General features: G+C 37.0%; 1 protein-coding gene across 1 annotated transcript in view; it reads right to left on the bottom strand.

Moving 5' to 3' along the window:
* PLCB1 (phospholipase C beta 1) overlaps positions 1–15,464 on the bottom strand; it is a 686,139-nt gene that overhangs the window by 228,560 nt on the left and 442,115 nt on the right. The window contains exon 5 of the mRNA XM_077749126.1: positions 13,227–13,364. Coding sequence (XP_077605252.1) covers positions 13,227–13,364 — 138 coding nt within the window. The remainder of the gene's footprint in view (positions 1–13,226; positions 13,365–15,464) is intronic.

The raw sequence follows: 15,464 nt of genomic DNA, 5'->3' as shown, positions 1-15,464 counted from the left end.
ACAGGCTTTAAAAAAAAATGTCCGGAGGGGTTATAACAAAAAGCAATGATTGCTTGTGATACTCTTACCCTAGTTTTGCTTCTTGACAGCTATTTTCACTTCTATTCTTAAAATTCTGGGAGTTAATTCCATATTTCTAAATGAGATATTTGTGCTGCTTTCTCTTGATTGACTGATTTTAGAATGTAACTATCAATATCCACCTCAGTTCTGCTGTCCTGTCTTCTTTCCTCCTTCTTCCTGATAGAATTCTGTTACCACCGTCCTTTCTCCTGGTTGTCACTTCTACAACATTAGCAACATGATTTAAACCATTTCTTAATCTACCAGTTAAAGACAGCATCATGTGACTTCTGTGTTTATGAGAAGAGAACATTTACCTGCCAATACTTTTACCTTCAACTTCTGTTATCTTAAATTTACTTGTAAAATAATCAAAGTTGAAATGTTTTTATCCATTCATAATTGACTTCAATTATTTGCATATAAATTGATTCTACAAGTCTAAAACCGATAAAATAAAATTTACATGATTACAAAAATGCAAATATAATTTTCTGCAAGGTCATGTATTAGACTCTGAATATCTTTCTTGTTACAGTCTCAACACCATGAACCACATGGCTTTCAAAAGACAGTCTCTTCAGCAAATAGTGCTGGGAAAATGAGATGGCAACATGCAAAAGAATGAAACTACACTACTTTCTTACACTATACATTAAAATAAATTCAAATTGGATGAAAGACCTAAATGTGAGGCAAAAAACCATTGAAATTCTAGAAGAGAACACATGCAGCAACCTCTTTGACCTCAGCTACAGCAACTTCTTGCTAGACACATTGCCAGAGGTAAGGGGGACAAAAAGCAAAAATGAACTATTGGGACCTCCTCAAGATAAAAAGGTACTGCACAGTGAAGGTAACAATCAATAAAACTAAAAGGTAGTCTTTAGTAAAAGACTACCTTTTAGTTTTATGATTTATTTAGAATGAGAAAGATATTTGCAAATGACATATCTGATAAAGAGTTAGTATCCACAATCTAAAAAGAAGTTATCAAACTCAACACCTGAAAAATAAATAATCCAGTTAAGAAACAGGCAGAAGACACGAACAGACATTTTTCCAAAGATGACACCCAGATGGTAAACAGACACAGGAAAAGACACTCAACATCAGTTATCATCAGGGAAATACAAATCAAAAGGGAATATTCCCAATACCAAAATAACATACATCCTTTTTGAACTGCTCCTTCAGCTGTTGAAAACTCTGCATGCTTTTAGCATTGCTTATATTTGGATAATACTTTTCTTATGCATTTACTTCTCCTTTTACTTTTATTTTCTTTTTGGGGAAAAGAAACTTAAGCCTTTTTCATTTATCTAATATCTTCTAGCTTCCTACTCATATTGCCTAAACCTAGTCCATTCCTATGTGTGCTATTTAATCTTCAAGACAGTACCTGTTCTTAGCTCTTATGTATTTTTTTGTACTATGTCTTTCATATTTTCCTTTCTTCTGTTTTCTCATTCTCTACTGCACTCTTCAGGTAGATTGCATCTGTATCTCTTCTCTCTCTCTCTCTCTCTCTCTCTCTCTCTGTGTGTGCATGTGTGTGTGTGTGTGTGTGTGTGTTAGCAATCTCTATATGTAATGTAGGGTTCAAACTCATGATCTCGAGATCCAGAGTTCCACACTCTTCCCACTGAGCCATCCTGAAGCCCCTTTTATTTTCTCTCTGAGCTTTGTCTTTTTGTCTTTCATGTTTCCTTGTCTGTTTTCTGCCTTCACTAGTTTTTGCTTGGTTCCACACCCTGGGAGATTTCCTTCATATCTTCTCACAACAGTTGTATAGTATTTTTATTGACTTTTATTTCATTATCTTATCTTTTGAGTTCCCCAAAAAACCAACTTTACTTTTGTTTCCTATTTTTCATAGCATCTTGTTATCTTAAGAATATAATATATTCAAAATTCTCTCTGAAGATAGTTTTTGTTTTAATATTTTAATTTAATTATTTGTTCCTTGAATTATTCCTGTATCTTCTATCATAATTTCTTATTTTGTTCATCTCGGCCTCCTTCATCATTCAATATTGTAGGCTTTCTCAGTAGCCTGTGGACATTTTGTTGTTAATTCACATCTTAGACTGGGGACAATAGAGGAGCCAACTGGGAGCTCTAAGTACCTGAGATTTACCAGCTTGTAGACTTCTCTTTTGGTTGAGCATGTGGGTGCCAGCTACTATGGTGTGGTATCCATAAATTTTAGAAAGAAGAACTTTACTCTAGATGCTTGACTCCAAAGCTGGCTACAACGATTCTTCTCTTTCTTTTTAATATTTTAATGTTTACTTTTTTTTGAGAGAGAAAGTGAGCGACAGAGCATGAGTGGGGGAGGGGCCAAGGGAGGGAGACACAGAATCTGAAGCAGGCCTCAGGCTCTGAGGTGTCAGCACAGAGCCTGATGCGGGGCTCAAACTCCTGAACTGAGAGATCAGAACCTGAGCCAAAGTTGTATGCTCACCTGACTCAGACATTCAGGTGCCTTATGATTCTTTTCTATAATTTGTTCACTTCCACAGAAAAAAAAATTCTCAGCTTTTTGGTCTGGGAAATCATTGGTTATCAATTATTCAATATGCAGAGCAAGAGGAGGATGTGGAGGGGCTGATGGTTTCATCCACATTCCTTTAGTTCCTCACCCTTCTTTCCACCCCTAAGTCTTGCTCCATGTTCTGCAGGGCTGGTAGTTCTCAAGTCTGGGGCCCGTCTCCACTGCTTCTGAGCAGACCAGTGACCTCGCTGGCTACAGTTCTCTATGGAATGTAGACTGTGCAGAATTCTCTCCAATCTTTTTCATAGACATTCTCTTCTCCATTTTCCTCTGCACACTTACTGAAATATGGCATCTTGTTGTGCCCTATCTCATTCTCTTCATCACTGCATACTTATGTTCCTTATCATCATTTTTACAGTATCTCAAGAGAGATAGCACATCACACCTGTGCTTATTCTGCTGTTTTGGACTAATAACTATTTTGGGTTTTATGTCTAAAATTTCTGATTTTCCCTCCCTAATCGGCTCTCCATCTCAATTAATGCAATTCCAGAAAACTTGACATCATCTTTTGCTCCCTTTTCTCTCATGCCATGTGTGCAATCCATTAGCATATATATGTATGTATATATATATATATACACGTATACATACATATACATATGCATATATATATTTATATATATGGCTTTACACTCAAAGTATATCTAGAACCCAGCCATTTCTCACCACTCTACCCCAAGTACTCTGTTCTTCCTGTTTCTGCTTCTGCACCCCTACTATGGCTTTTCAACAGAGCAGCCAGGGCAATCCTGTTAAAATATATTATGCTAAATTAATCCCTTGCTCAAAATAATGCAATACTTAACTGTGTCACTGGAAATAAAGCCATATTCTTACAGTGGCCACTATTTGGGTCACCTGTCGCCCCCTCCCCCAATCCCTCTGACTCATCTCTCGCTGCTCTCCCTCTTCCTCATCCCATGCCGGGTACACACCTGTCTCAGAGTCTGCTGTCCTCCATGAGACTACTTGACCCACTTCATCATCTTCAATTTTCTTCAGTAGTCATCACCTCACGGTGACCTTATCTGACCAATTTATTTAAAATTGAAATATGCTACCCTCTGCTTCCAGCATTTCCTATTCCCCTTCCTTACTTTATTTCTCTCTGGCAACCGGTGCCATCTTATTTATTGTGTTTATTGTTCACCTACCCCCACCTTTATGGAAACTTCATGAAGACAATGATTTTTGTCTATTTAGCTTATCCCTGGCACTCAGTATCTTGCCTGGTACAGAGTAGGCAATTGGGTATCAGTTGAATGAATGAATATTATCATTTGGCAATAGGAAAATCATTGACAAAGTATTAAAAAAAACCTTTATTTTTAGGGACAGTTTGCCCATTGAGAGCACTTAATGCATTAGCAATGTAAAAATGACAGCTGACATTAAGGCAGTAGGTGACGCAGATCAACCTGCCACTTTCATAGGATGCCAGGTGTTTTCCCCCAGTAATTAAACATGGAAGCCAATTTTTTTTTTTAGAGCTCTTCTCTCTTTCAAAAATATTATGGTTTTGCTTGTCTGTTTGTCTTAATCTGTGTGCCTGCTTCAAGGCAATCCACACAAATAGACAACTGGGGCTTACTCAGCTTCGAGGCTCAGAAAACAGGGAGGCGTAAAAACAAGGGGGAAGCAGCTAACTTCTGTGTTACAGGGTGTTAGGAAGGAAAGGGGAGGCACTGCTGCCTAAGCAGTTTTCTTTCTTTCTTTTCTGGAGAAAAGTGTATTTGTGCTAACCACAGCTCATACTCTGAAATCACAAACACTTCTGCGTCTTAGGGTATATATTTTCCCTTCAGTTTGGCTATCATTCCTTTATGTGGAGTGGAGCTCGTGAACACTGCCTGGTTCAAAAGAAGCTCTTGCTTAAAGAATGCAAAAAAGACACCCAGGAGATGGAGGGCAGGGTGCTTTCATCCACAATCACTGAAATAGCAACTGCTGGTTCTTATCTGGGTATAAGGAAGAGATTAATGTCCAAGTTGCCTATTCCCCCCTCTTTTTATTATGAATGTCTCTCTTTTGACTTTTGAACTTTTAAACTTTTGTACAGACATTCCACATGTGACTTTTTCACAATTTGAAAATTTAAGATGTGCATCTTTCATCTGCTCCTCATTCATCCAAAATAAAAATGTAAAGTGTGGACTGAATCTCATTTGCCAACAAAGTATATCCACGACTACAAAATCCGAAGACTAATAATGCATCATATTGACTTGGTAAGAACTTGGCCCTTATTACAGTTGGGTAGGGGAATATCTGAAAATGACATAGGCATGTTTGACTAGCATGAAGAAGTCAGGAATAGCAATGAATGAAGATCTCATAAAACACAACAATCCAGAAGGGTAACTGTTTACATTTGTAAATGACAATCGTTTTAATAACACTGCTAAAAACAATAGATAATACCTCATTCTGTTTTTCTTAATCATTTTTGTTTAAAGAAAATCAGACTATACCCATTGCTCACTCAACATAAATTGGTCTCTAGTTCAAAAAGGAAATGGAATAAATGACACATTTTGTACAGAATATGTTAATGTTTGAAAATTCTTATCTCAATCTATATGTTCCAGAATAAAAAGTGTATATATAAGAAACTCATGTCTCTTGAGGTCAATTTTAAATATATTGTTAATTTAGAGGAATGTCTAAGAGAATCCCCAATTTTTAATGAATTAAGTTCTAGATGAGGAACAGTTAGCGGTGGTCCTGACAGGTCCCTTCACTGCTTCCTCCGTCTCTTCTATTTTCCAATTTCATTTTGTAGACTATAATTTCTTTTTCTTAAAAAAAAAAAAGGGCCCCTTCTTTGTGACACCTTCTCTCATTCCCTTCACTGAAGAGGCCTCAAGTGTTTGGCCATTCAAAGCCATCATGATAACTGTTAGGCAGGGGACAGTGATAGGGACAATGACTCTCTGAGTAGGAACAAAGCGGAGTTTGAGAAAGATGAACAAGATAAAAGCCATTGTAATTAGTGTCATCCCTTTCTCCCACTGAGAACTTTGGCAAACCATGGAGACAAGATCCATGCCGGGAAGAAGGGGCCTGGAGCAACTAGCTAATGCGTCTCAATTTCTTCAACTCTAAAAAATGAGAAGATCAGACAGAGTACACGATGTTCAAAGTCTCTACGGCTTAAAATTTTTCATGATCTATCAGTTGTTTACAAGGGTTCAAAATCCCCTTCTTCCCTTTCCCTCTCTTCCTCTTTCTTTTCTTTTTCCCCAAACACACACATATTGAACACCTACTACACACTATGCTAGATCTTGGGAACACAGAAATGACTAAGCCATTGTTTCTGACTTTAAGTAGTTCACAAATCTAAGGTAGGGTGTCAGACCTACTGATAGATAATTACAGTGTGATAAATGACAAAGAAAATATGCATGGAGCTCATCAAAGAGCAGAGGAGGAAACTCCATTATTCATGGAAATCATGGGATGGAGGGGAGAGATGGATGAGCTCTATTTAAATTGAGTCCCTAAGGAGGCTTCAAAGTTCTCCTAGTGGACACAATGGGGAAGGGAAGTCTAGCAAGGCACACAATTCTGCAGGCATCAAGCTTAAAATTATAAAGACAGTAGTTAGGAACTACTTGAGCAGAATGGTACAAGTGTCCAAGTGGTGAGTTATCAGCACCTGAGAGCAGAGGCTATATTTGTTTTTTCACTAATCAATCTACAGCATCCACTGCTTGCTACATGCTAGACCTTCATTAAATATTTGTTCACTAAATGAATGAATGGATGAATGAATAAATGAAATAGGCAGGAAATTTATTTTTTTAGGTAATAAGCAATGTGAAAGATTTTAACAGGTGCCTGGGTGGCTCAGTTGGTTAAGCACCTGACTTGATTTTGGCTCAGGTCATGATCTCATTGTTTGTGAGACTGAGACCTGAATTGGGCTCTGTGCTGATGGAACAGATGGGATTCTCTCTCTCTCTCCCTCTTCTCTCAAAATAAATAAACTTAAAAAAAGATTTCTGGCATGATTAAGTTTAGGATATTTTAAAAAGATCATCCTTATGCAGATGGACATGTATAGTTGGAGAGCAAAAAGAGGGTTCTAGGAAAGGAGATAGGAGGTACTTACAGATGAGAAGGCTCAAGAATTTGAACAACATAGCAAGGGGAGGAGGAAGAAAGAAAAAGATGTGAGAGCCAGTTAGAAAATTTGGAGAACCTGCAAGTTATTTGGATGGGGGGCAGGCATCTGGTATGGGTGAAGATAAGGAAAATTTCCAGGGAATCCCAGGTCATATCCTCAAAATGAGTGAACTAGATTCTCTATGACATTCATAGCTGCAGAGGTTCCCTAAAATATCTAAAATAACAACCATTCAAGGCTGATATTCAGTTACAGAGCATATTTCTGGAGAGCTCATTATTTTTTAGTTTCAAAATGCAATAATTTTACATACAGGCATCCTCAATTAAACATTTTTTTCATATATGAATTACTATTTGAAATACCAATTACCAGCTTGGTAAAGTGCCATTATCTATCAAAGCTGAACATAAGAAGATCTGTGATCAGCAATACATATCTCACAGAAAGACAAATTTGTAACAACACTATTTGTAATAATAGCCCTAAACTGGAAACTGAATGTCTATCAACTGTAGAATAGATAAATAAATTATGGTATACTTTTTAGGAAAGAGAATGAACTAAACTATAATCACATGAAAAAAATATAGAAGGATTTCAAAAATCTAATGTTGAATAATAGAAGTCAGACCAGAAAGAAAACATGTTTCCAGATTCCACTTACAGAGATTTTAAAAATAGGTAAAACTCACCAGTAAAGTTGGAGGTCAAACTAGGGGTGTGTTAGTACAGTAGACACTGCAGTGTTTATGATGCCATTTCTTGATCTGGGTGCTATTTACCTGGGTGTGTTCTTTTTTCAAAAAATTTTCAAGCTATAGAGTTATAATTGGTGTTGTTTTCTGTGTACATTATATTTCAATCAAAAGTTATAAAACAAGGGATGCCTGGTGGCTCAGTCAGTTAAGCATCTGACTCTTGATCTCAGGTCATGATCTCATAGTTCTTGATCTGACTCTTTGGCTCAGGTCATGATCTCATAGTTCATGGGTTCAGGGCTCTGTGCCGACAGTTCCAAACCTGCTTGGTTGTATCTCTCTCTCTGTCCCTCCCCTGCCCATGGGCAGGCATGCCCTCCTTCTTCTTTCTCCCCTCTCCTTTTCCCTCTCCCTCTCTCTCAAAATGAATAAACTTTTTAAAAAGGTAAAAAACAATCTGGCTGAGTTCCTGCTAATAGCATGGCTAACCAAGAAAAACAAATTTGTTTATTTTGTATTTCCTATTTATAAATGCTTAAGAGTTTATGCAGAATTAAGGACTGAAAGCAATGGCATCTGCCAAGTCTTGCACAGAGAAACGAAAACAGAATTTCCTTTGCACAGCTGTGCCATTAGCCATATTATTCTTATAACCCACTGGATCCTTAGTGTTTCAACCCACTGCATCTTAACACACTGGAGCAACATCTAGGTTGAAATTTGCCAAACTAGGCAGTGGTTCAACAGTATGTCCACTGAGAGGGCCTATCAAAATGTCCAACTGCTTAGGACTGAATATCAAAGCCTGAATCTTCAATCCTGTTTCTCAGGGTGCTAGATTATGTTGCTGATGTATTGCATTGGACAAGGACTGGAGATAGGACTCCAGAATGTAATGGAAGGGATGAGTTTCCAGGGACATGGCCATGGAAAGAGACCAGAACCCAGAGGGAAGACATGCTGTCTTTGCAAACTGGGATTCTTCTTCCCTAATCGTGAAACACATTTCATTCCTTGTTGAGATTCTCTCAGTGAAGAGTGATCTCCCAACAGTTACACACTTTATACCTGAGACCTGAAGATAAACACTAGCATATGGAAATACGGTGAGCCCCAGCCCCTGGCTTAGAGCAATTTGTTTTACAACCTTCACAATGCTGCTTAGACTGTATGACCACAGGAGGTAGTATATATAACTAGAAGTCTCTTTTTCTGTAGCCCTCACCTCAAAGAAAAACAGAATATCCAAAAGAAGGGCTACAATTAAGCAGGTAGAAAACACTTATTTAATCTTCAAATTCCTTCACCAATGGAAGAATTTTCATTGACCCGATAAATTGGTTAGTATGCTCGAAATGGGGGCTGTTATAAACAATCTGTCTTTCACAGTCCATGTTAACCTTGCCAGTTAGATCTTTAAAGAAATGCATTAAATGGTACTGAAAAGGCTTGAGAGTCCAGATCATCTTTACTTCCGGCTGCTGACGTCTGTGTCCTTTACTGAGAAAGTAAAGGCAATTAGAAAATGTCTTTAATTCTCTCCACAGCATGTACCCCTTACTAGCATCTCTTCCAATATGCTCTATTTTTCCTTCTCTTATTGATGAAATGGCCTTGCCCCTTTCTGAGCCTAGCCACTCTATCTCTGAACTAGGACAGGGTTAGCACACATTTTGTCAGGGTTAGCACACTTTTTAAATAAAATTGGCACCTTGTTTTCTCTCTATGGGACCATTCCTAATAGCATATGTGTGCATTGTTGCTTCTCCCATCTTAAAAACCATCTCTGGACCTTGCTTCTAATTTCTCTGCTATCTTTCACATCAAAACTTTTCAAAGAGCAACCTCTTTTGGCTTCTTTTTTTGTCTTTATCAATATTCCCCAGAGCCCTCTCCAATAAGCTTTTGACTGCAACACTCCATCGAGGATACTCTAATCAAGGTCACAAACAACCTCCATGTCACTGAATGCAATGGTCAATTCTTGGTCTTCATTTTGGGCAGCATTTGATCCTGTTGTTGATACTTTATTCTCCCTAAAACAGTTTCTTCACTTGGCTTCCAACAACACATACCACCTCATTGCCTCCTCATTGGCTACTCCTTCTCAGCCTTCTTTTTCTGATTCTTTCTTAGTTCAATCTCTTCATGTTAGAGTATCAATGACTCAGGCCTTGGACATCCTCTCTATCTATAGTCACTTCCTGGCTGATCTCATCCAGTCTCATTAAGTATTATCTATAGCTTGATGACTTCCAAATTGATGTATTAGATTTGGCATTTAACTCCAGGCTCATATATCCAACTCAATGTATCCACTTGGGTGTCTAATAATTATCTCAATCTGAACATAATCAAAACTGAACCCTTGCTATATACCCTCAAATGTGTGCTCTACTTAAAAATTTCCCTATGACATAAGTGATTATTTCCATCCTTCCTGTCTCTTCGGCCAAAACTCTAATGTCATCCTTGATTCTTCTTTTTCTCACATGCAATATACAATTCATAAGCCTATGTTCTTGATTCTTCATATCTATCTATCTATCTATATATATATAGATATATATAGACCCCTTCTCATCTTCTACATAGTTCCACTTTAGCCTAAGTCACTAACAGCTCACTGTAAATATTTTAGTAGTATCTTCACTGATCTCCCTGCTTCCATTATTGCCTTTCCCTATACGGTCCATTACTGACTAAAAGGTTAAGTCAGGTCATGTTCATCCTCTGCTCAAAACCCTCACAATAAAAGCCAAAGTCATTCAGAAGCCCACACTACAATACAAGGAATCAACTTCTGTTTCCTTGGCTAGTTTCTTTTGATGATACTTCCAACTCTGCCACAAGTCATGTAGCTGTCAGTGGAGAACTATTAGAAGTTAATGGTAGAAGAATAAAAAAGATGAGTGATGATATTCGCCTCTTCCCTGTAGCTCCCCGGAGAGGTCATGGTATCCCAGGAAGGGAGGGACTAAAGACCAGGAGTTCCAGAGGCTAGCAAATATGGATGTGGCCATTGGTCCCTATGGGAGTAGGAGATGCAGGAAGAAGTATTTGATGCACAGGACAAATGTGAAACTGTCTATCCCTGGCACATTAAATGGAGGTGCCCCTCCAGGAGAAAGGAAAGCTGATCCTTAGAGTACAGAGTGGTTGGCAAATCAAACTGCATAAGGAAAAGTATGACTGAGACATGCAAGAGATACCATGTTTTTAGTCTAACTATAGAGAGAAAACTTGAAAGTGTTTTCCCCAATTTTTTAAGGGAGTCACTTGTCTTAAAGAATAAATAAAATGTTAAAATTCAAGTGATTTATGTAAGAAAGAAAACATGCAAATCTGGAATAACATATTTAGGAAAGATCAAGTCCTAGTTCTAATTAATTTTTTAAATACATCCAAGAGATTTCTCAGACATCTATGATATTGCTGTAACTGAGCAACTTCCTTCAAATTTTTGCCTTTGCTGTGCAACCCATAAAGAAATATCCCCCTTTTCCCACCCTCATACTCTGTCCTCCTACTTTATTCTTCTACACAGATCTCCATCTGACCTACAATATGTTTATTTCGTAACTGTGATTTATCTGTTTATTTCTCCCAGAATGTTGGCTCTCAGCATTCTAAAATGCTGTATCCTTAACACTGGAATTGTGGTTGGCACAGAAAAGGCAACTGACAAATAAGTGTTGAATAAATGGATGAGCAAGAATCTCTTTGTAAATAATTTCTTCTGGAGATATTTGAGTTTCAAAGAAGCTCCGGTTTCCGTCAGACACTTTACATAATGAGAGAGGCTGTCTCCTTTGGTGTTGGCACTACACAAAGCATCATGTACATTGGCCCCAGAGATTAAATAAAAGGTGTGATGTTATGAGACAATTCTGACAATTAGAAGGGGGAAAAGTAAGTTTTCAGAGTAAAATGGTGTTTGCAATTCTTACCATTCCAGCCGAGCAATTTCAGTGGGGGAAAAATACTCTAAAGGGAAGGCTGAGAAGGCAAACATTCTGTAGCTTCATTAATTATACCAGGAACATCAAGTTGCTGTTGGGAAAATGTCTACAGATGCAGTCCTGATGGAGAATATTACAGGGTTCAGAAATCAAAATCCCTAAAGAAAATTAGTGGGAACGAATGCACAGAAAGAAGGAAGTTGAATATGTTTTAAACCTAACTGCACAAAGGTTTAATATGGTATAAGATATGTAGACTGATTTGTAATATAAAATCTATATTCATTCCTAGTAAAAGCCTGTCTAAAAGTCACCGTCATTTTTTGAATGTTTTTGAGAGTTAATGGATCTCGTGAATTGGTTATTTTTTAAAAGTGAATATAGTTGCATTTAAGGAGAGATATTTTGAAAATATTTTGCAAATAGTTAATATTTAACTATCTATATTCATTCATTCATCCATCCACCCAACCAATTATCCATCTGCAGCCTGAGAAATGAAGTATACACAACTCCCAGATTACCAACAGTATACTAGGATAAGAACTTACGTAGGCAAGTATAATGCTGTCATGTCTATGTCATGCTTTCATAGAACTAAAGTCTCTCCAAATGTCTAAGTTATACTACAGAAGCAAATGGGTCACTTGGTTCTTAAAGAGAGAAAATAGGTTAGGTCTGTAATATGATTTTGGAGAGTAGTTCCTAAAGACCTCAGGCTGTTAAAGCTGGTTGGCATTTCATTCATTCCATTATAAGAAATGAAGTTGATGTTTTGTAAATGTTGGAAATAAGCCTCTACTATAATCACTAAAGAATCAGAGGTCAGGCCATTACTTCTGGTGTAGTGCAGAGAACTGTCAGACTGCTGACAGTTAAAAATTTATAAATCACAATGATGACCAGCTTAACAGAACCTCATAGTTGTGATCCTTGACATGACAAGTTCTATAAGAGCACATACAGATATGACCTACAGACTTAAAAGTATGTTTTGACTCATAATCTTAGGCCATAAAGGAAATGTATGAAAGGTAAGGATCATGACTAGTATCCCAAAAACCAGAAACATGAAAAAAGAAAGTTCTTTCAATATGTTCATGTTAGCACTCTTTTCATGGCAGCTGGACTATTCTAGAGAAAGCATCAAAGTTGAGTCCAGGGTTCCCAGAAGTTCACAGCTTCTTGTTTGATACAGCTTGCCTGTATTCTAGTTATTTCTGTATATATCTGAAAGGCCTGCTATGTTAGTGAATTAGCAAGTCCTTAATGGAGAGGACCTGTCTAATTTACCATTTTAGTCTGTAACTGAATAATTGTTATTTATTGACTTATTTGAAATTTTTATTTTAAAATTGTTTCCTTCCTTAATTGAGCAGCAACCATGTGTATGACAGTGAGGTAAGTACTGCTCAGGGTAAAAGAAGTTAAAAAGGTGCTAAGGATGAGAGGGTTGGAAAAGACATGGGGTTGGAAGTGGCATGGGATGAGACTAATAGAGAATGAGTTGGGATAGGGTGTTTAGGTAAAATAAAAAATGGTTTCACCTATATTTTCTATAATTCCTATAATTTGCAAAGAAATTATATCAAATGCCTTATTCCTAATGAAAAATGTCCATAATTCTTAGTAGATGTCATTATTTGTAAGTGTTTGAATTACACTTCCACTTGTCATCTGAATTATTTTCAGATGTAATTTTAACACATGTTAAATATGACAAAAACCAGTCTTCACGGCATCAGCACAATATCATAAGGGTTCGGAGAGAGGTGATAAGCATCAGAAGTTTTTATCCAGCATACCTTGGCCACTTCCTCTTGGAAAGCCACAAGATTCAAATGGGAGATGTTCACTAAGTCAGGCCCATACACCACCGTGATCATGCGATGCTCCAGGCGTCCGATGTTCCCCACATCCAAAAGTTCCCGTAATTTGGGGTCCTGCATAATAAATGTTGAAAAAAGTTAGTCTATAGCTAGAGACTCCAACATGGTAGTATAGTTTCAAAAGTGTTAGACCTAGAATGTCTTCAAAACAAAACTGCCTTTTATTTGTACTAGAAAATGGTATGATTGAAGTCTCCAACCCCATGATGGGCTAGAGACGTGAAATAAGTTGCCCCAAGCTTGTGGAAAGAGAATTTCTGACTCAAGACTTAACGGTCCTCATGGCATTATATGAAGAGAAATGAGTCAGACAGAGAAACACACTGTATGATATCACTTAACACGCATAATCTAAAAAAAAGCTGAATTCATAGAAACAGAATAAAGTGGCAGTTACAGGGGAAAGGGTATGTGGAAAATGGAGAGATTTTGTTTAAAGAGTACCAACTTCCAAAAACAGGATGAATAAGGTCTAAGAACCTAATGTAGAGCATGGTGATTATAGTTAATAATATTGCTGGAAAGATGCTAATAGAGTAGATCTCAAGTGTTCTCACTAGAAAAAAAGAATGGTGATTATGTGATGTAATGGAGGTGTTTGCCAACTCTATTTTGGCAATACTATTGCTATATACTTGTACCAAATCATCATGTTGTACATCTTAAACTTACATAATGTCATATGATAATTATATCTCAATAAACCTGAAAAAAAAAAAAGATTTATGGTCCTCCATCCATGGCTCTTTCTGCCATACATCCTTTAGTAGTATATTTCTATGTGTCATAATTCTCCATTAATTTCCTCCAATCATCCCATGACTCACATATTGAAATACGAAATCCCATCTCTCTCCTCAGTTCATGACACATTAAGATAAAGAAGGTGATTCTTGTAGAATCAAAACACGATAATACTCTCTTGGGCTGAGGCAGAAACATGGCTGAGAATCACAGCATGGACCCTCTCCAACTCTGAATTCCATGGTAAAGAAACAAGCTGTTAGATAGCAAAATGGTGGCACCTTCCATGAATATGTTCATTTCAATTCTATCCTCAGAATGTACTGGGATTTGGACACAGAGAACTTCTGCTGTCTTTTCAGAGCAAGTCCGATTCTTTGAGACACCATAAGTGTGGATCCCTTGGCGATCTAGCTGTGCTAGGAAATGGAGGTTTCTGAGCCTCCTGAATTCAAAGTAAGACCTAAAATAAAACTCATTCACCTTGGCTGAATTTATTTTCCTCTCACAGGAAATGAGAAGTCCATGCAGAAAATTAACATCAAACCAATCACTTAGCAATTCTGCAGCCAGCTTCAAAGCAGGGAATAAAATAGTATTCTTATTTATTTAGCAAAATGCTGGGCCAACACTACCTGGTTATTCTGATCTGCTTTATAAAGTTTTAATTTACAACATCCTTACAAAGAAAAACTGGACTTAAAAAAAAGAAAGAATAAAATCTTTACAACTAAATAATTTGATTTGGTGCCATTAGTTATCTCTTCGTTATTAAAACTTTCTCCTCTGTTTGGCTGTGTAAAGAGGAGCATTTTCAGGTAAGCTATGAAGAGAGAAAAATCCATTTCAAAGATGTACCCGGTATAACTAAAACCTCAACTCCACTAACAAGTTGAGAACTTATCAAGTACATCAGGCCTCCTAGAAAGATCAAATATATCACAAGAACATCAATTTGCATGACCTAGAAAAGGAGAAAACCAGAGCAAAATCTTTATTGTGTAAACAATAACAAAAAGAAAATTTTTAGCATTCTAATGTTAATGAAAGAGTGAAGGAAAATGTTCAAAAGGAATAGACTTTTTGTGAAGGCTAATATAGAATGATTCTAGCTGTTCTGTGAAATGATGAATTACATCATGATTTTTGAAATTATTTATTTTTAAAAATTCAAGTGTAATTAACATACAGTATTATATTTGTTTCAGGTGTACAACATAATAAAGAAAATATTCTGTACATTTCTTAGTGCATATCACAATTAATTGTACTCTTTGTCCCCTTAACCTTTTTCACCCATACCTTGACCACTTCCCCTCTGACTACCACCAGTTCATTCTCTGATTTAAGTGTCTGGTTTTTTTATTTGTTTGTTTGTGTGTCATGTTTTTTGCTTTGTTCATTTGCATT

Source organism: Crocuta crocuta, unplaced genomic scaffold, assembly GCF_008692635.1.
Source record: "Crocuta crocuta isolate KB4526 unplaced genomic scaffold, BGI_CrCroc_1.0 scaffold407, whole genome shotgun sequence".
NCBI classification, from domain to species: domain Eukaryota; kingdom Metazoa; phylum Chordata; class Mammalia; order Carnivora; family Hyaenidae; genus Crocuta; species Crocuta crocuta.
The sequence above is the reverse complement of the archived record's forward strand: the minus strand, read 5'-3'. Positions and strand labels throughout refer to the sequence as shown.